We start from the raw sequence: 22,049 nt of genomic DNA, 5'->3' as shown, positions 1-22,049 counted from the left end.
ACATTTTAGCATTTTGTGTTTAGCTGGTTACCAGAGCAATGCACCGTGTGTTGAAATGTTCAATAAATTTAACTTTGTTTAAACACAAGCAACATTATTTTGACTAGAACTAGTGTTCATAAACAGGATTTACGTATTATAGTAAAAATACTTTATCTTATAAACAAAAAGATTAACCTGAGCACAGCCTCAGTGTGGTAAGTAAATAAAGAAATACAGCTTATGTGGCAGGAAGGAAGCATAATAAGCACAAATTGTGGCACTTCTGTGGCAACACTGGGTCTTTTTGTTTCACTAAACATGAATCTTAAAGTCCTCTAATCTTTTTCTTGCTGTAGTTCACCGTCAGGAAATAGAGGGATTAACAGGGGAAGAGGAATTCTGGCCACAGGTGGATTAAAGTTGTCCCAGAATAGTGATCTTGTGATGTAGATCTTGACCTGCAGGTGATCCAAAGTAGACATGACTGTAATTGGAGACAATTGAGACTTCCACATGAATTATAAAAAAGAATTATAAACAGTACTGCTGTACTTTCACAGTTCAGTACCTGTGTTGTAGTGAACTACAAAAGGTTCCATAAAATTACAGGTTGCACTTAAAGTAAAAACTTTTTTTATATATATAATTCCTCATACTGACTACATTTGGATTTAGAGACAAAACAGGGGACATGCTGCTGTCCTATACCTGTACATTAAATACTACATCTTAAGTTATAGCACACCATTCACAAATTGCGTTGCAAGTAAGGAGTAATCGTCTAGTTTGAATTTATTATGTAGAGCACAACCGTATCTTCAAGTCCAGTGAACCAAATTGAACAATGAAATTTTAAAATGTATAGGGACCCTGGGGTACATACACAGACACTGACCTTTCTTATCAGTGAGAGCTGTGACCTACAAAACTAGTGAGCTTTGATGTCCTGAGTAATGAAAGTGGGCAGACAGGATAGGCACAGCGGGCCAAGGCAGAGATTAGGTGGTGTTTTGTTAGCAGTTCTAACACTGGAGCCCAGTGTGCAGCCATGACACTTGTTGTGTTTGCAGAGACACCCAGTTGGGTTAGCTTGATAAAGTGGAAGTAAATTGAAAGAGCAACCCAAAGCAGTGTGACTGGGCAAGCACAAAAGGTGAGACGAGTGGCTACTATCGTTCCAACGAACAGAGAGCGATGGGTGGAGAGAGACAAAATGTAATTTACAAATCCATTTTTATCTAAAGTTACCTCTGGTCGTAGTCCAAGGCATGGAAAAAAAATACATCCAGCCTTTCCCAGGAACTGAAAATAAAACATTTAAATTCGTACGCAAAAATGTAACAGTAAAGAAAGACAGTATTTCAGTGATTTGATGTGTACGTGACTGTGGACACAGTTTACCCCAGTTCTGTGTTGTCAGCACAAACTCTGTTAGACAAACACTTAATTACTCATCAATTAACGACAGTCTCAAAGGCCCCTTTTAATTTGTTTAAAAAGTGTTTGGAAATATGCAACACTAAAATACCATATAAGCTAAGTTCAGTATTATTACTTGTCTTGTCTATCTGCATTGGGGAGGAGCTGTGTCAATATGTACATGGAGCATTTACCTAAAAACAGGGTCAAAAGGGCCCATGGCACTTTTTTTTGTGTGTTTGTTTTCGCTACCATGGAGCTGGATTTTGAAATCAAGTGTCTCTGAGTAATTGCACTGGTCAATAATAACGAAAGTAGACCTGCTGCCCAGTGGAAAACTGTAACACATTCCCTGTGCTGTGTAAGCAAGTCCAGTAAGTGCACAGCCATGTCGGAAGAACCTCGGTTTTCCATCAAATAGTAAATCACGGGTTATGTGACCTGGGTCCATGATCCTGATCTCTACAGGGTTCATGTGGGTCTGATATTCTACATCTTAGTTATTAAAAGGTAAACACAAGTTACTTCATAAATGAAGATACATCGCTATAAGTTAAGTACGAACCTATAATGAGATGGTTTGTTTTGGCGACAAAGTCTTCAGTAAACCCAGATGAGAAGTATTAAAGTGCTGAGAAAAGTGGATACTAGGTAATTAGGAAAAAAAAGTTTTATATTAAAGGTTAGTTTATTATTATACTATATACTGAAAAGTGGGCAACTATGGGGTCCTAGATCTTTTATTGTGTTGTATAAGAGTTGTGTCAAAATGTACATGGTGCATACTCCTAAAAACAAAAAAGTGTTTAAATTCTTTCTTTTTTTTTCTGCTGAAGGGCACCCATGAGCTGGATACCAGTTTAATCCTTTATCGGGCGAGGAACCATATATGGTCACTTCATTATGACGCTTTTAATTACACTTCTATGGCATATTTTGGTGGGTTTTTTTATGGGTGATATACTAATATACACTTTAATGTTACAGCTTTCTTTCACAAATAATTCAAAGTGGGCTTGATCTTGATTTGCTTATGGCTTATTTATTACATATTTTCATAGTGTGTTGATGTGGCATATTTCTTTTTCAGCAGCTGTCTGCTCAGTCCTTCTATAGGAAGAGGAGGCCTGCTGTGCCACAGATTGTTGTTTTGCCAGCCCACATAGATATCATTGACTTTGATTTTCAGACAAAAACTGACTTTTGTCAGAAAAATGTCTTCTTATATCCACCAATAACACTCCAGGGTTGAAATTTTAAATTTTTAAGTATTTCAATGAGTGCCCTATAAAGGGTTAAATGTTCAAATTAATGCTACATTTCTTAAATGTTGATGATACATTTCCATGACATCAGTCATTTCCCTTGCAACACATTTGAAGTATAGGTCTGAATGACTGCACAAGGCGAGAATTACTTCATCAGCTGGTTTAAATACTTCTTTAACCATTCGTGGAAAAACTGACGAGTGATTCTGAAAACAGACACTGCCCATGGCTCCATGAGCTGCAATAAAACACTGATACCGTGCAGTCTTATGGAGAAATGACCGGACTTCTCACTTGATTTATTAGCTGAGTAAACAGTTTCCTAATGAGTTTATGTTCTCAATCTCTAGTTACAAGTCTTCTTCTGCACGGTACGATGTTCATTTAGTCAATTATGTTCCACTTTACAGTAAAATAGATGATAAAGTAGGGTTTGCTTTTGGGCGTGTCTACCTTGCGACTGACAAGAAATTATCAGTGAGTCCGTCCATCGCAGCACACAAACTACGCAGCGCTGATCAAATACGAAGCAAGTTACTGTGTTGCCTGTTTATCACCTAAAATCGTTTCAGAAACATGTTTTAGTGTACTCTCTAGCTGTAATACGAGATCACGTGTGCCAGCCGCCATTGTGAGAGCAGCTCAACTCATAGTACGTCACCTCTGCTGGCTCCGACAAACAGTCATTTTGACGACCACAAACTCAATGCTTTAAAACAAACCAATGTGTAACGTCTCGAACGGTTCACACTGTTTGGAGCCGGTGTTTGATTTGTCTGTTCTGGGCTATTGTAGAAACATGGCTGACTCTATGGAAGATGATTTGCACCATTTTAAGATTAAAAACATCTGAGTCTAAGGTAACAAAAACACAGTGATTTCGATATTCAGAGGATTTTTTTTAAGAAAAAACACTTCATGGCACACGGATAGTTCACCTGGTAGAGCTGGGGACCCATGTTCCAAGGCTGAGCACTTGCTGCAGCGGCCCAGGGTTTGAATCTGACCTGCAGCCCTTTGCTGGGTATCATCACCCTCCCTACTTTCTGTCACTACCAAATAAAGGAAATAAAACAATATATAAAAAAAACATTTACGGGAAAGAATGCTGAATTTCTTAAATAAAGATTATTTATACATTTCCATGAATTCAGCCATTTCCACACACCCTTGCAACACATTTTAGGTACAGCTCTGAATTACCGCACAAGCTCATCAGAATGAAAGTTCATCTGCCGGCTTGAACACTTGTGTAACTATCAGTGCAAATACTGTGGGCAGATTCTGAGGAAAGACTGGTGGAGACACTCCCTGTGCTCAGTCCGGTACTGACTTAACATCATCCATTTCGGACCACAATAAAAACACTGATATTCCACAGCTCAGTTATAAAAAGGTGAACTAAGGTTAAAATACATTTTGTGCTCAGAAACATGGATATTTGAACATTTTCTACAAGATCATGTGATTTGATCAATTGCTAATAATAAATGGACCCTGTAGTGAGATTGTTTTGTCCTCAAGTGTTTTTGTTAGTTACACAAAAGTGATTCCATTTCATAGTTTGATTTATTTCATAGGGGTATAGGTATATGAGGTATAGTTGCAGATTGATCTCTGTAAAATATAAATTGCATTGTTCCAAAATACATGTGACTAACCTAAACATTTGTACATACAAGTGATCTGTAAAATTGTAATGCACATGTAATGACAACAGACTGACTGACTGTGGAAAAACTGAGACACAATTGAAATTGCACTTATTTTTATTTTTCAAAACATCTATTATTTATTATTAGTATATTATTAATTGTGAACATTTTCAGAATATACTCTTTCACACTAAGACATTCCCAGTGCCCTGTTAGCAGAGAAGGATTATTATGTTATTTATACATTATTATGCAGTGGTTTTACTGGTCAGGCGCACTTGAGATCAAATAGGGCTGTATTTCTCATTACTATTTATTTAATTTCTGTCACCAATACTGTGGAATATCTTTACACTTATGTTTAGATTTACATTTACTTTGTATATAGGCTCTTATTATCTTATTATGTCTCTTAGGCTCCTATTATATTTCTATTTCTATTTCCATTTTTATTTTTTTACTTTTTACTATATGTATATAGCTATACATTAATTTCTATTCTATATATTGTGTTAGATATTGTATATAAGTGCTATTCTTTAACGTTGTGTGAGTGGAACAACTGTAGTGAAAAAGTGTCACCCCAGGGATCAATAAAGTATTTCTGATTCTGAAATAATGATAATTAATAATAATTCATGAAATAAAATGAGTATGAAACCCCTGGTGTAGATTGGAGTTACATTTTCCATTTTTCTGATCACTTTAAGGACTTCTCAACTGTGTTGGCTTGAGACTGAAGATTACTTCTTGACTTTGGGAATAGAAGTCGACAAAACTATCTCACGTACCACTGAAAGATCCAGAGGTTCAGAACTACTAAATGGACCCAGTGGTGAGGTTAGTTTGTGCAGTGTGTGTCTCAGTTTCTCCACAATAAGTCAGTCTGCTGTTATTACATGTGCATTACAATTTACAGATCACTGTGGATCCACAAAATGTTTCAGTTAGTATTACCACATGTATTTTGGAACAATGTAACAATGTAATTTACTCTTTTTGTGGACAAATCAGGAATAGCAGTGCATTTATTTATATATTTATAGCGTTTTATTTCAAAATTGGAATCAGTGACTTCAGCGACAATTTCCACACTTTGCAAAGTCATCCAGTGAGCCAGATTGGACCCTTATATCATATGTTTAACATCCCTGATCTACAAGATCGTGTGATCTATGTGATCAAATGCTGAGAACATCTATTAACTGGACCTTGGGGTTTCAACAAATGTTTTAGGTGGTTACAAAACAGCAATGCCATTACAATGTTGGATTTATTTCATTTTAGGTTCATTTTTCAACAGTAAAATGATTTTAAAATGTTTTAAAAAACTAATTTAAGTGATCATTTTCAAAAATGTCATATACATTTACTTTATGTGTGTGGGGGAAAAAAGAGTATCAGATTTGTACATTGTGAAGCACAGATTTAACTCTGATGCCATACAGTGTTGGTGTTGCATCGGACCACAGTCACTGAAATTAGTCTCTCTGTCTTTAAGCCCCCCTCCATTTACATGATGTCACAGAATTTAATCATTCACACACCGGATTTTGGTTGACATTTTGCATTGATGAGGTTAGGTTTTGCATTAGGTTTTTTTTTTTTTTTTTTGTTTAAATAAAAATTACATTGTTTGACACCACTGACCCCCTCTGCAGCATTCCCAGGTCACTGAGTGCAAATGAAACATGAAAGAAATAGTTTGGTTTTTCCCTCCTTTCTCTTTTAATCTGTAGAACAAAGCAACAGCGGATATAGTGTAGAGACTGGAGCCAGGGCCTATACATAGCTGTCAGAAGAGAGGGGGGGAGGAAGCTGGGTTTCCATATATGGGCATATCTACTACGACAAAAGCACGCGGACGGATATAAACTTAAACACACGTTAAACTGTCACATGCGTCCACTTCCTGTCTCTTAAACATGTTTGTATGTTTATCTCTGTTTTTTCTTCGTCGTCCCCCAACAAGTGTTTTTGTTTGTCCTTTTTTCTATATGTTTACTCGTACGTCTTCGTTTCATTCTTCGCACTCATGCCTGGAAAAGCTCCACCTCACAGTTGCGTCAGTTTGTTTATAGTTCCCGCCCCCCCCCCTCCTCCTCCCAGCTGATCAAAACCGTACGCACCCACAGAGCGGGACATTTCATCAGCGACCGCGACTACAGTATCTCTCGTCTTCGGACCGCTACCAACCAACAATATATTAAAGGTAATATCCTTTATCTTGTTTCACTGATACGATAAAAAAAAAAAACATTTTTATTTATATTGTTTTATTTTAGAAAAACTGAGTCTACGTTTTATTTCCGCCTGTATCTTATAACGTTACATACCTGGACTGATGCAATCTTTCCCTCGTGTGGTGTCAGTTGGACTGGCTCACTGGCGTTTTTAAAAATAAATAACATAACGGTTATCGTCTTCACGTGGTGTTTTACGGTGTTAAGAGTAAAGTAATATTTATTTTTTGTATTTTACAGTTTATTAACAGTAGTTGACGTTTTCATTTCCCATTTGAGCGGGGACTGAGTCAACCGGGTAAACGGAAACAAAAAACAAAACAAAGTACAATTTAAATAAATACACGAGACTCGCGAGAGGTGACAAGTGTAGGGAAACGTTTAAACGTTATTTTAAAGAGAAACGGTTGAACACGTTTCGGGGTTCTCACGCTGTGTTCATTCATTGTTTTGGTCCTCTCGGACTAGCACACTCCGCTAGTAAGGGCGTGCTATCAAGGCGTGGGATGACGGTAATGCTGATGCTTTCAAAGACCCCCCAGAAAGTGCCGAATTTCTGATAATCCAAATTAAGTGCAAAACAGCCCGTGGTGCAAAAGACATTCATTCGTTTATTTATTCAAATCAAGCGACACGACTGCTTTATAACTGCAAAGACAGATACAATAAAACAAACAGCAGTAAGTGAAAGTGAACTCGTATTAATGCTCTTACGTTTTTTAAAAAAAATAATAACGTAAACACTAAATACTGACGACAAATCACCATATCGCGTTTAAATGGACACCGTGGGTGTCACCTGTGACCGCTAAAATCGTACACAAGAGACACACCAGAAGCACGAGTTGTGTGTACTTCGGGAAAATTACGATGTTTCCATGATGTCTGAAGGCAACATCACCACGCGAGACTGACTTAAGCCACGTAGCTAGCTGGTGTTTCGGCCCCCTGACAGATGGACCATCAGCTAGGTGGACAGCTGAGCATCGCCCAATTTGGTTAAGGCCGTGAGTAAGGCTATTTCAAGTGTCTTTATTTAGATGTAATAGCTTTTAAATAGTAGCCTCAATTCCCAACATCCCCGCGTACCATCAAAGTGAATCATCCTTCCGGGGTAGTGTTCCGTAGCATGCTGCCTGTCCGCACGGTCTTTACTATGCTCGTGTTGCATCAGCCGGTGGAAAACCCACTTCAAGGATAAGAAATGTTAGTGGCTGTATTGTGGTGAGGCGTACAGGAGAAGAGGAGAGGAGTCTGGGTGTGGAGTTTTAGTCCAAACCTGTTCAGCGATGGTCGTATTGTTTGGTTTGGTTTGGTGGAGTGAGAGGTTGTTGGTCCTAAACTCTGTGGTCACAACTTTCCTATCACCTCCTGTCATTGCTGCAGCATTGCATTCCCCGTTATAGCACGCTTGCACATTATTTGCAGATTATTTGGTGTGTTCTTGTCGGTCTACTAACAAAAACCCTACAAATAACTCCTTTACCTTGAACGTTGTTTTATAGTAGTTTTAGTGCTGTTGTGTTGCATATTGCATTAAAACAAATGGGCATTTTTACATCACTGGGGTTAGACTAAATATTAGAAGCACTTCACAGTTTCAACAAAAACTACAACCTTCATGAAAGTAAGATTTACTTAGTTTACTTAGCTAGTGGTGCCTAATAAACTGCAGATAAGTATAATAAAAGTTTAATAGTGGTGGATGTGTACTGCACTGTGACTGTTAAACCCTCAAGAGCATTTTCAATTCTTATGACACCACAAATATAATTAACCAGGAATAGTGTGTCTGTATATGTTCCCAAGATTATCGCATCAACAATAACCCAAGTCTTAATTTTGCCCTCAACAACATACAAGAGTTTGACTTGGCAAATGTGCAGATTTTCTTTAAATGCTTGTGTTTGATGTGCTGATATATTTCAGGGAGAAGCTGAGGAAATCTGTCACCCTGGTCTCTAATTAGTCTGAGCATAATTAAATACATAGAGGGGGGAGTTCCATAAAACATTGCTGTCATGTTTCTCTGCGTACGTGGCCTCCATATACCCGGCTCAGTACCAATATCTGTAAAGGCGTCCAGCTGTCTTTAATGCGTAGACTCGTAGTTCTGTTCTTGTGGCAATTAATGGTGTTGGCATTGCTTTATGGGAAAGTGAACAGATTTGTTAGTTTGTCACATTCCATTTCACAGCGAGAGCAGTTTTTTGGCAGGAGCGGCGGTTTTCAAGCCAGGTGACTTTAACGGTCGTTCGGTTCAGTCTGAGTGGTCAGTCTGTCCACACATACTTACATACACAAGTAGAGTAAACACATACAGCTTTTAGGTAAAGCTACAGGGTACCTTTATACAGACAAACATATCTGGCTCAAAAAAAAAAAAAAAGACATACTGTTCATAACTTCAAACACCTGGAAAACCATTGTGTGTGTGTGTGTGTGTGTGTGTGTGTGTGTGTGTGTGTGTGTGTGTGTGTGTGTAATGCCTGAAGAATGTTTGACTGACTTTGTGTAGACAGCAATGATACGGCGTACCTTTTTAGGGTTATACAGCGTCACTGTTAGTTCCTTTAATGGGTGTTTAGCCCTGCAGGGCACTAAACAAGTTGTCCCACTGTATATCTGCTGTGCCCACAAATGACAGATACAGGATTTTCAAGAAGTCTGAAATTCCATTCACATTTGGAGAAGAAGAAAAAAACAAATGCCTTTTTTTGGGGTTTTTTTCATATTTGAATATTTAAATGTAAATGTTTGAATATATCTATACATGTATGGGAAAATACTTGGGATTTGTTGCACAGTCAGGTGATTTATGGTCAGAATCACCCCTTTTTAAATGAAGAGTTTTTACTCTTGAGACAAAAACTTAAGGCGCCTAGAATAAAAAAGCAAATAAAAAAAAATACTTTTATGAATTTTAGATCATTCTCAGGACTAATTATACCAAAATTCTGCATCGCTTTTTTTTTTTTTTTACCTCAAAGCGAACTTTGTTGCTATGGGCACATTTCTCATTTTGCAGTTGATTATTATATACATATTAGATGACAATGTTACAACAATATAGTAGAAAAGACCTCACTGGGGTGAGGTCATATAACCATAGAGTTTCACTGCTGTTGTCGTCAACGGTGGCAGTCAAAACAAAGCCATGCGTTGTTTATATGTGTGGACAGAGGAGCAGCAACAAGCCATAATGAGGTTAGCAGGTTTGTTACTTCTCCAAATAATCCTCTTAGAGTCCGCAGCAGCAGTTGCAGCAACGCTAAGTCAAGTAACAGGGCCATTATCCCTGAAGCCTGTTGTAACCAGAGCACTGTTGGCCACAAGTCTGGTTATAGTCCTCCAAGATAAACAGCTCAATTTAAAAAAAACTAAACAAAAAAAAACAAAATTTGAATAAACTCTGGTTGTGTCGTTGCTGGAGAAAGTAAACAATGATACAACAAAACAGAAATCAACGTGTCTCCCTTGTTTTACACGTAACATTTGCTTCCCATTCACAGTCACATGTATTTAAGTCAGCAACAGAAAATGGCTGCAGGTAGCACACTGGTCTTGTCATGTGGGTGTGTGTGGGCTGTTGCGTAGTGAAGCTTGCAGACGGCACAGTTGTGAGCCACACCTCTGTGCAAACTGGCATAAATCTGCCCCGCTTACGTAAGCGGGCACCCTCGTGAAAACCACAAGGAAAAGATTAGCAGCTAGCTGACGTGACTGAGGCATCAAGTAGAGGTGGTCGCTTTAATGAGACCACCCTTAAAGTGAGGACATACAGCATTCAGGTCGGCATTTTGTAACCTGCATTCGTGGGAACTGTGCCAACAACTTGATCTGCAGATGAAATATTCTTGAAATTTCTGGCTAGATTCGCTCTCAATCTGGAATTAAATTGTCCAAATGTTAAGTTCTCTTTGTGCTTTCACAGCTTTACAGCTAGCTGGTTTCAGTTGAGCACTTTTGTCTTTAAAGTATGTGCAGTGTTGGGCGAACCCCCTGAGGAGATCACAGCCAGCTGGGCACATAGTTTAGTAATAAATGTTTATTGACACAACATCGATAGTCTCAGATCTCAGTTCCTGGTGTGCGAGTGGAAAATGCTACTGGAATGTCACACCAAGTGGGGAGTGGGAGCACATCCACCATGTACCAGTTTCCCATCGGCCTTCAGAGGGCTGAATGTTTATTATTGGGTGCTCTCTGTTGTTTTAATTTCATTGTTTGACAGTGTTTCTTTTTTCTCCCAACACTTAACTGTACTAGGCAGGATATTCTCTTTTGAAATGGTACGACTAGAAGCGCTTTGATAAATAGGTTATGTTATTTTTATCGTATTAATAGAATATTGTCATTGTACTGAAACATTGTGAGCGCTTGTATCCTGTGTGTTATGAAAAAGAACAGGACAAAATTGGACCATAACATAATCTACAGCTGAAAGACTTTTTCTCTTCCTTGTCTCACATACTGTGTGACCTCAGCCAATAGGTAAAATCATTGTCTGACCACCTTGTGTTGTGCATATTGCTCAGATAAACATGTTTTAGTCTTTGATTAATCTAATTTTGTAAAAAAAAAAAAAAAAAAATCAATTTTCACTGTGAGGTGTAGCTCCACTTTTCATAAACGATGCTATATTATACCTTTTTGTGTCTTACACCTCATTCCACCTCCATTTTGTCCCCGCTGTCTGAAAGTACCTGCAACTTGAATTGGTGTCACCTCCTGAGCAGGGATGAAATTTAATTCTCGAAACTTCCCCCAAAGTGTGCAAAGTTTAATAGAGATTAAAAGCAAAATCTGCGTTTGATTTAGTTTGTGAAGTGGAAAAGCCTGAAGCAGTACTTTTCAGAACTTTAACATAACTACCACACTCACACGTCCACACTGTGCCAGACAGTCGGCCCGGTCCGTGTTGTCGGGTTAGTGTTTCACTTCTTTTTGCTGCTTGACCGGTGAAGTGACTGATAGGCCTGAAATGTCCATCCGCCTTCTCAGCACTGACACCGAGGAATCAGGTATCAGTGCAGCTTCAGACTCAGTGCAACGCTGCCTTTGACTGCTGCTGCTCTGTCCCCTAAATCCTGACTTCAAGCCTCACGTTTGGGGTTTTTGTCTGTAAATTGCTCCAAATCGGTAGAATAACTACTAGCATGTCTTCAGTCTTCCAGAGTTGACGTCAGTCTTTAAATTGCTAAAGAAACCAGATCCATATGTTTTTTTCCCCTTCATCAATCATTTGTAAAATTGTAAATGGTTACTAATGGCAGTAGCAGTTGTAGTAATCATAAAAATAGTTTAGTATTTGCAGATGAGAACTTTCCTCACCCATGACATTACAAGCATGACTTTGCTCAGTGTGATTGCTCAGTAATCAAACTCAGACACAGTTCACATACCACAATAAAAGTGAAAACTATGGTACGATAACACGATACAGCCATTTTAACCAAGACAAATGTTGAGTTGTTAACGACAGACATTCACGCTCACTCCTTCACACACACTTGATGTGCAAAGCTTTGGTCTCCGTGTTGTGCTGTGGCCCTTCATGAACAGTACAAAATTAATGAAATCAACTTCATTATTTAGTGACATTTTTAACCCTTTAAAATTCCCTTTCAAAAAAGAGTTAATGACATACAACAGGTTGAGTTGTGGCTCCTGCTTTCTGTCAGAAAAAAATATTTTCTCTGCAAAGCTATGATTTATAAAACTGGTCATAGAGTACATGGAGTATTCGTATTATATAGTAACTAACACATTTTATTATAGTTAATATATAATCTGTAGTACTTTCACATGTGTTTATGTAAGCAAGTCACTGCAGGAGCAGCTGCATGTCCTCCTAATACTGGTGTGGTATTTCATCAAGGTGGAGTAAACCAAGCAGCCTAACCTGTTTAATGCACCAAGATTTCTTTTCTCAGAGCTTCAAGTAAAGAAAAAAAAAAAACAGGCCAAACATTTTTCTATGAGGCGTGTCTCTTGTTACATTGCAGTATTATTTGACAGTAATAGTGTCAGTGCCCACAATTTTAAGTTACTTTCAATCAGCAATTTACGTCAAACCTGTCCATGACCCCTGTGTTGATCTATCCAGGCTCCTGACTGCCTCCAAAGACAAACAGAAAAACATTGTATCTTTCCTGGTCAGATGTGCTGTGCCCAAATGTCCATGACCTGTTATGAACTGTTCCCGGCTGTATGCGTGTGTGTGCGTGTTTTTACAGAAAATGGATTCATCCTTATCATTCACCCTTCCATGAAGTTGACAAGCTTACTGCTGATAGTGTGTTGACATTGTCCTTGAGGGTGGTTTTGTCTGTGTTTTTATTCCAATTGTTGATAATGGATGGGACAATAATCAACCGTAACAATTATCACACTGCCACAAGTTTTTATTGCACTCACTCACTCAGTTGTGGCAATTGAAAAGTACAGACTGTATAATCAAATGTAGATCTAGAGATCTGATGATAGCCTTTTATTTGCGTGTGCACGTTATTATTGAATTGTGGTTTTGTATAGAATTTGTTTTAAACATAGTGTTTTGTTAAGACAAGTTCTTGGAATAGACGACGTGAGTTTTTACATGGAGTATGATCAGCGTTCTCCCAGTGCAGCTGGTTCGCCTTATCGAGCTGCTGGTTCACGCTGTCCTCCTCTCCCTTGTTGATATTAGCTTGCAGAACCGTATCGTCCCTTCGCAGCCTCTGGCTTTCCCAGGCTTCTCCCTGTCGGCTTCTATCTGCTGAAAAAACATAACACAGGTAGTAGAGTGCATTTTCTCGCAGCGAGGGAGTGGCGGGGAATTAAGCTAGGTGTTCTTCTGTTTTTATAGGGGTGTGTTCTCAGGCAGGTTTATTTGTTAAGGCAGAATTAAGATTGGATTTATGCTTAGTAGGATAGTGCTTTAGGTAGATAGATTTTCTTTTGTCTTCATGAGGTCTCTCCGTGCCCCACTGCGTCTCATGATGTGTTACTATGTGGTAAGAGGTGGAGGTATGAATTCCTGGAAGTTGCGTAACAAGTTCTGCATACTCATGTAGTGAAATGTGTCTTTTTATTGTCTCTTGTGTCCCCTTTTTGCTGAGGAGAATAATATTCCAGGACATTTAAACCACACTGAGACATTGTGTGTGATATCAGATTATGAAAATAACCTTGACAACCTATGCCACAAAGCTTATCCCTTGTTTAGCCGTGGTGGGACAGAACTCGTCGAGTTGTGGTTTCTCTTGAGTTTGAACACCTTTCCTCGAAAATGTTCACAGTTGAAAAGAAAGGATGCAATAATCCAACCGTCCGGTGCCAAATACGGCTGTGTGACATGTAAGCTTTGGCAGTTACTGAATACTTCTCTGATTTTGAGCGCTTGTTTTCTTGTGTTTTCTCACAGGTCCTAATCTGCTGCTGCAAAGTACTGCAACCACAGACCTGCTACTTCCTGTTCCATTTGCTCAAGTGCCTAAGCTTACACACCTGCACTGAAGGACCTATAATAAACAAGAACTTGGTTTACCTACCCATCTGCGCAAAGTACTGCTACTTTCAGTCCAGTCACACGTGTTCTGTTTAAGCTGTGTCAATCACACACACCCACACTAGAAGGATTTAAAACGCATAGCCTGGTTCAGCGCCCACACACAATCACAGCAAATATGGCCAGCAAGCTGTCCAACTTTGGCCAAACCCTGCTTCGTCGCCGGGCATTAAATGGCTTAGGTGAAGAGTCCCAGTTTGCCCGCTGCCTGTCCACCCTGGACCTCATCGCCTTGGGGGTGGGCGCCACGCTCGGCGCCGGTGTCTACGTCCTCGCTGGCGAGGTCGCCCGGGAGAAGGCCGGACCCGCTATTGTACTCTGCTTCCTCATCGCCGCTCTGTCCTCCATGTTGGCCGGCCTTTGCTATGCTGAATTTGGCGCCCGTGTCCCCAAAACGGGATCTGCGTACCTTTACAGCTACGTGACAGTTGGAGAAATCTGGGCCTTCATCACGGGTTGGAACCTCATCCTCTCCTATGTGATAGGTGAGTTTTCTAAAGTTTCAGTGGCGTTGTTGCAGTTTTATGTAGTATTTGCTGTTGATGCAGCAACAACACTGATCAGTTAAATTAATTTTTAACCAAGTAAGAATATAAAGAACCATGGAAAGGAGAACTCATTACCACATTGTTGACTTACGTAAGTTTCTGTGTTCTCTTTTAGGTACGGCCAGTGTGGCCAGGGCGTGGAGCTCCACCTTTGATAACCTGGTTGAGCAAAAGATCTCTGGCTTTTTTAGAGCCTTCATGGCAATGGAGGTGCCAGGGGGGGTGCTGGCAGAGTACCCCGATCTGTTTGCTCTCATCCTCATCCTGCTGCTTACTGGTGAGTTTTCTGAGGTCTACAGGATAAATGACAGATTGCAAGATGATTAGGGAAAGAAAAAAATTAAATGAACTTCTTATTTATTTTCGTGTAATCTTTCTTTTTATTATTGTGAAATACTGTGAAGTTTTCCACTAAAATTTTGAATTAAACAGACATCCCCCTTTGGTTAAATTTGGCTTGCAAGAGTTCTTTGCTTAAATTGGTCACAAGCCAAAAGGATTGAGCACCACTGATTCTCATTGGCCATTGTTAGCATTGCATTAAAACATTGCATAACATCCAGAACAGTTGTCACACTAATATTGCAGTTAGTTTGGGATGCCAGTAGCAGTGTTAGAAAGAAATAATTGGTGGATTAGTGTCGCTGACGGATGGCATGTTGGAAGTAATGAAGTACGAACACATCCACCCACATAGCAGGACATGTTGTTATTGATGCTGAAATATTAATTCTGTCTTCTCTCTGTCACATCCCTCTCCTCCCTTCCTATGCTATCCTCTCCTCCCTTCCTGTACTTTGTGCCTTCAGGCCTTCTGGCCTTTGGTGTGAGCGAGTCGGCACTCGTGAATAAGATCTTCACAGGCATCAATCTGGTGGTTCTGGGCTTCGTTATAATCTCTGGCTTTGTTAAGGGGGACACAGCCAACTGGAACCTGACACAGGAAGACTACGTCAGATTCATAAATGAAACCAACAGCAGCAGGCCTTTGAAGTCAGTATTTGCCCACCTTTGTCAGCACATGAAATTTAGTTGTAGTATAGTTTTACCTGAGTTTGATTGTTAAACGATGTGTCTCTTCTACCACTCAGAACTGAAAAGGAGTTTGGTGTGGGTGGTTTTGCTCCGTTTGGCCTCACTGGAGTCCTGTCTGGTGCTGCCACCTGCTTCTATGCCTTTGTGGGCTTTGACTGCATTGCCACAACAAGTGAGTGTTTTACCATATCCATGTTAATCAATGTAGAGAAGGGATTTACAGGGTGTTTTTTTGCTTGCCCAGAGGTTTATTTATTTACTGTATGTCACTAAGTTTCTTGTTTGACAAGCTTCTTACTGGCAATGTTACTACCCCCATGATCACATCTGCACACATGGAATGCACACACAAGGGTGAAACTACCTTTGATGATGGGTTTTCATTCAGTATTACCTAAGCATATTTGAGATCTTTCCAACATATAGGGCCCGGCTGATGCAGCTACATTTACATCTTTTTAAGGTTATTGTGGTTCCCATGTCTCATGTGAAAACATATCAACAAATCCTCTATTTGTTTAATTGTTGCTGTTGCTGTTGTCCTCAGGTGAAGAAGCAAAGAACCCCATGCGGTCCATACCTATTGGCATTGTGGCCTCGCTGCTGATCTGTTTTTTTGCCTACTTCGGTGTTTCTGCCGCTCTTACCCTGATGATGCCGTACTACCAGCTGAACACCCAGAGTCCTCTGCCTGAGGCCTTTACCTACGTCGGCTGGGCTCCTGCTAGATACATCGTGGCTGTGGGTTCTCTGTGCGCTCTGTCCACAAGGTAAGGGAGAAAATTGTTTTCTTGCCACAATGTGTTTCTTTACATGACACCCTAAAGCTTTTGATGTCGAATACTAATTATTGATCTCTTCTCAGTCTCCTAGGCTCTATGTTCCCCATGCCCCGTGTTATCTACGCTATGGCAGAGGACGGGCTGCTGTTCCGTATTCTGTCCAGGATGAATGCTCGCACAAAGACACCTCTTCTGGCTACAATCGCCTCTGGCATTGTTGCAGGTAATCTATTTGTATTTTTTATTTTATTTTGTCATTGTTGTTCCTTGCTTCAGGCCAGCAGCTCTTTGCTGTTTTGACTGTCCAGTTGTTGCTTATTGTTTGCCAAAGTCACAGCTCTGTGTCTCCCCTCAGCTGTATCCATACACCTGTCTGACTGCTTGTCAGTTCAGGATCAATAACACACATCCACAGCCACTGAAGCATTTCAATGTTCCTATTTCTGTCTTGCAGACATTGGTTACAGTGTAAATGTTTGTTACTTCTCCTTACAGCTCTTATGGCCTTCCTGTTTGACCTGGCAGCTCTGGTTGACCTCATGTCCATTGGAACTCTGTTAGCATACTCTTTAGTGGCCATTTGTGTCCTCATCCTCAGGTAAGCACCTTTTTTATTTTCTTCTAGCACAGTCTCAAAGTCTTCTGAAGTTGTATTCATCACTCTCTAGCAGCTGCTCTACTAATATATAATAGCCAGGTACCAATGAAGCCAGTTTAAAAGTGTAGTCAGATCATGATGTGTGTACAGCCAAAGCACAAATTCCACAGAAGCTTTTCATACTGTGGTCTCATTCTCATATTTGCTTTGGACTTAAGGAACAGAGGAATGTAGATTTGCACACAGCATTTTTTTAATTTTTTTTTTTAGCTTTTTCACTCTGACACACTTCCCATCACTCACAGGTACCAGCCAGGCACCCTGAATTCATCCAGCCAGACAGAGAAGCTGGTGGAGCTGGTGGGAGGGGAGAAGGTGCCCGTAAGCGGAGGGGACAGCGGTGACGAGTACGGCATGGAGACGGACGAGAGGCCGCTCCGAGAGACTTTCACCGCCAAGCTGCTCTTCTGCCCAAGTGGAAAGAACCCAACAAATATCTCTGGGAACATTGTCTACGTCACCACTGCTATTATTTGTAAGTATGTCTGGGAGGAAGCAGAGATAGAGCTTGTTGTCGGTATATAAATGTATTTTAAAACGGTGAATAAGACGGTAATTTGCACCATTAAAGTAACTCTCTCTCCCTCTTCTCTCTCTGCAGCGGTTCTTATCACTATACTGTGCATTACCCTGGCAAACTGTCTCTCAGGACTGCTGGCCGGGCACCCAGGCGTCGTGGTGCCCTGTGTCATCCTGACTCTGCTCTGTGGCGTCTGTGTCGTCATCATCTGGAGGCAGCCCGAGAGCAAAGAGGCGCTCACCTTCAAGGTAACACTCAAACTCTCAGAAGGGACCCATTTGTTTAGTCTTTAGCCTAGAATGAGTTCTTTGTTTTGGCATGATTACACTGTTGTTAGTGTCTTGGTAGTTTGGGAGACTATGTTGCCTACTTCTCATTTACTTTGGCACACATTGTTCCCTGATTGAGGGAATCGGGGAAACAATGTGAACTTACTGCTACCTCAGGCAGAACGAGGTAGATAGTTAAATGTGATTCTGCTGACTTTCTGCTGACTTTTCTCAATTTCGCTCTCCTCCCAAGGTCCCTCTGCTTCCCTGGTTGCCCCTGTTCAGTGTTTTCGTCAACATCTACCTCATGATGCAGCTGGACATGGGTACATGGATCCGCTTCGCTGTCTGGATGGCTATTGGTACGTTTGAACTCTTTAATTGTGTGTGGCATTGTGTTGTCCATTTCTAGTTCTACACATCGTGTAACTGTTTTGTAACTTCCTGTTGCTTCTGTCCTCCCCTCAAGGTTTTGCCATCTACTTCTTCTATGGCATTAAGAACAGCAGCGAAGCCGCCAACAGGTCATCCCCTCGCAAATATGAGCCTGCGCTGCAGAACAAGAGCCCGATTTACAAGGGCGCTCCTGGCGACAGCGACGTAGAAACAGGCAGTCCCTGATACAGACTGCCATGGACCCTGGGGAGTGTTGCAGAGCATCTTCACTCATTTTGGCAGTCTGGTTGAACAGGCGGCCAAATGCTGAAGTGTAGGCGGCCTGGAACGCAGCCCTGGGTTTAAAGGAGGAAGAGGCAAGAAAACGCCACACACATCTTACCTCTGACTTGGAGGCTGATTAACTTGATGGCTTGACACTGTGACAGAGCTACATTCTGGCCCATGTGTCTGTTTTAATCTGTCTGTTTGTACTTAGCCTTAGCCCTCTGGAGATCTACCTATAACACATGCTTTGAATGGACCTAACTAACAAAGAGTACTGCGGTACCGTTCTCTAAAGCCGTTAACTGGAAGAATGTTACACTTAACCTGTTTTTCGTCTCTGCTTTCTCTCTGTTGTCAATGCGCTGTAGCTGTGTGTGGAGTCACCTGGCCACTAGGGGTGAATGAGAACTACTATGTACTTCACTAAAAAAAAAATATATCTACATATATGACTTGAGCCAGTGAGTTTACGATCATCAAGACACTTGGATCAGTGAGCTAGACTTTGAGTTGTATAAGAAACATGGATAGTATTTTTTAATAAGGTTAAGCTGTCTAGTTTATTGTTCTTGGTTTATTGCACCAGCCTGTTTGTTTGTTTGTGTGTAAACAGGGTAGCACGAAAGCTGTGCGGTTTACAGTGCGAGTCAGGGCCTCAGTGCAGTTAGGTCAGTAGCACACGGTCGATGTCATCTACACTGCGCGGTTCAGTGTCTGAGGCCGAAGTTCATGCTTTACAGATTGGATGCGTTTTTAACACACTATCGCCTTTGTGCCCCCCTGCTCTCAGACACCCATACAGTATGTGAACACAGCAACTGGCAACAACATTTGTTGCCTATCGCAAATGATCAGTGCCGTGCTTTTTGTCTCGCATATAGACTGTGTTGAAATGGTATTTGCAGGTATTTTGTGTCCTTCCTTTCAACCTACACTAAAAAAGTGAAATTGTTTGGAAAAGGTCTTGAAAAGCCAAAGGGACGAGAAACTACTTTTCGACCCACGTAGGGCCTTTTTTTTTTTTTTATCCAGAAAGTGAAGTAAAAAAAGCAAAATAAACCAAGAGATATAAGATTGAATCTTATATCTCTTATAAGATTGAATCTTGTATATCTTGCTTTATTTATCTAAGCTCATATTTGTTTGGATACAAGAGTGCGTCGAAATATCTGTATGGGTTTTACATAATCCATTTAGTTAATTAGCTAAATACAGATTTTATTACATGAATTACACACTGTTTGCTTAAAATGCTTTGCCCAAATAGTTTTGCAGATCTAAGGACGTCGACAGATATTCACTTAACAAATTAATTAATTGCATCTAGTTATCTTCTGACAGGCTAAGGAATAGGGCTTTTTAAAAGTTCAGTCAATACACAATGAATTACTAATTAACATCAGTTTGCCTCTGTATGACCAACTTTGGTGTCTGGGAGCAGGTGGTCTGTTTCTGAACAAGGGTCTGTCTTTTATTACCACTAAAATAGTTCCATCACCTTTTTTTATTTTTACTTTCTTGTGAAAAGACTGATGTTTTCACAAATGTTCTTGTTTAGTTTCAATTGAAACTTGTTCTTGGCAGCTTTGTCTGTTGAGCCCCCATCACTTGTATTTTATTCCACTTTATTGTATTTTTACAACTTTATTTGCTTTTTTTCTGATAGAACTGTTAATATTTAAATGTTTATAGTGTTTGTTTTGGGATAGCTTTCTTTTTGCCTTTTCATATCAGTCTCAATCAATTAATTATTATGCTTTGTAGATGTATTTTAATCGTTAAATGTACAGTTTTTAGTGTGCTGATATGTTTGGTCACAGTGTTTTTCTTTTCTTTTTTTCCCTTTTGTCTTGCAGCATCAAATGATTAAGTTGTGATATTTTGTGATCTTTCCCTGACCAAATGAACGTGTTTTTGGAAACTGAGCTTTCCAGAACTATGAATGACCACTAAAAGTTGGTTTCTAAATTGTGTAATTTAAAATGATTTTAACCCAATCCTCTGAAGTCAATATAACTTATTGTTAATAGCATCTTTTCTGTTCTTGTAAAGTGCTTACTGTAAAATGTACAGTATTTGTTTAAAACTTTATCTTTTCATTTGTATAATGCTGTAAATTATACAAATAATTGTCTTTAAAATATGACCGTAAGTGTAATTTGGTAAGAGATGTTTTTTTGTAAATTACATTTGAAGGCAATTCATATGACACTTGATGCTGCTGAAATCTAAACTATACCAATCCTAGTCCCCCTTTCAGGGGTCCTGGTGGATGCAGTATTGAAGCATTTCTGCATATGTTTAAAAGATATCCCATTAATACTCTTTTTGCTCAGAAAATGCTCCCCACTTTACACATGTCAGAACTTGACATGCCTCCCCAAAACATATGTGGAGATGGGAGGGTGCAGTAAGGATAGATGTGGATTCTAGATGTTGTGAATCAATAATCTGGTGCCTAAAGAAACATCCTTCTGCCTGAGAAAGGCATCGGGGCCGGTAAGACAAGAGTAGATTTAAATGTAAAACTCGTATGTTTTCTTGCTTGCCTTCCAGTGACAGACCCCCACGAAGGGTTCATTTATCATTAAAAAGGTTATGTGATGTGGCTGTGACTCACTCATTCCCAGCCCTTGTGCCTTTCAAAAAATAAATACCATCATCTCCCCTGTGATCATCTCATTAACAGCAATGGATCTATTTTTGTGTTTTATATCCTGTACATATGGCTGTCATGTATAAAACAAGCTGTATTTTCAATGTTTGTTTTTTTGTTGTTTTTTTTAAATAAAACAATCATTCTTGCTTATGGCAGATACACCTCTTCCTCTTTTTAAATTCTCTCAGCATGAGCTGTATGTTGGAGGCTGTTGAAGCCTTTACTGGTTTTAATTGGATCACCAGTGACTCACTATCTCAACAATGACATATATTAATTTGAATATGACACTTCCCTTTATTTAGTCACTTTAAAACTTTTGACAACAAATCCAGCAGCAGCAGACCAAAACAACTTTACTCTGTTTACATTGACAGCAATATATTTGAATAGCAAAGGTCAGCTATGAGTAAATAACAAGTAAATAACCCTTTCACCCACAATGACACGTCTCTGTGTCATTGAGTCCAGACATACCCGAGGAACTGTATCCGCATGATGTTAAAATAAAAGTACAACTGAGTTTATTTATGCCTTTTCTCATTGAGACATACATACAGTAACCCTATAATAAAGTCAGTTATACTTTGTAGGCAACTGAATAAACACAATGTCCTACAAACACCAGTCTCGTCTCTATTCACAGTAAGTACCTTATGCTGTCTGTAACAGTAAAGTTAAACAAAATTGACAAAAATTACCACAAAAAGTAAAGTAAAAATACATTCATGAAATTAATTAAATTAAAATTCACTCCTTTCTGTGACTGTACCCTCGTTTCCATACTTTTACATGC

General features: G+C 39.7%; 1 protein-coding gene across 2 annotated transcripts; it reads left to right on the top strand.

Moving 5' to 3' along the window:
* The first annotated feature begins 6,412 nt into the window (after window positions 1-6,412).
* slc7a3a (solute carrier family 7 member 3a) lies at window positions 6,413-21,412 on the top strand. Of its 2 annotated transcripts, none has more exons than XM_051400395.1 (12): window positions 6,413-6,536; window positions 13,976-14,604; window positions 14,783-14,944; window positions 15,477-15,660; window positions 15,759-15,874; window positions 16,250-16,472; window positions 16,568-16,707; window positions 16,980-17,082; window positions 17,388-17,617; window positions 17,744-17,910; window positions 18,185-18,293; window positions 18,401-21,412. In XM_051400395.1, the coding sequence occupies exons 2-12, from the start codon at window positions 14,238-14,240 to the stop codon at window positions 18,550-18,552; spliced, it is 1,953 nt and encodes a 650-aa protein (XP_051256355.1). In that variant the 5' UTR covers window positions 6,413-6,536; window positions 13,976-14,237; the 3' UTR covers window positions 18,553-21,412. The 2 variants fall into 2 exon arrangements, with proteins under 2 accessions (XP_051256355.1, XP_051256356.1); XM_051400396.1 differs by lacking the exon at window positions 6,413-6,536 and adding an exon at window positions 7,441-7,574.
* Window positions 21,413-22,049: the final 637 nt, after the last annotated feature.

The sequence above is a fragment of the Dicentrarchus labrax genome, unplaced genomic scaffold (assembly GCF_905237075.1).
Source record: "Dicentrarchus labrax unplaced genomic scaffold, dlabrax2021, whole genome shotgun sequence".
NCBI classification, from domain to species: Eukaryota; Metazoa; Chordata; class Actinopteri; family Moronidae; genus Dicentrarchus; species Dicentrarchus labrax.
The sequence above is the reverse complement of the archived record's forward strand: the minus strand, read 5'-3'. Positions and strand labels throughout refer to the sequence as shown.

What these genes read in the sequence shown, in the direction of transcription:
- slc7a3a (XM_051400395.1), top strand. Translation starts at nt 14,238, where the DNA reads ATGGCCAGCAAGCTGTCCAACTTTGGCCAAACCCTGCTTCGTCGCCGG. An exon ending in CTGTGCGCTCTGTCCACAAG is followed by an intron (nt 16,473 to 16,567) that starts GTAAGGGAGAAA and finishes ATCTCTTCTCAG; the next exon opens with TCTCCTAGGCTCTATGTTCC. An exon ending in ATTTGTGTCCTCATCCTCAG is followed by an intron (nt 17,083 to 17,387) that starts GTAAGCACCTTT and finishes CATCACTCACAG; the next exon opens with GTACCAGCCAGGCACCCTGA.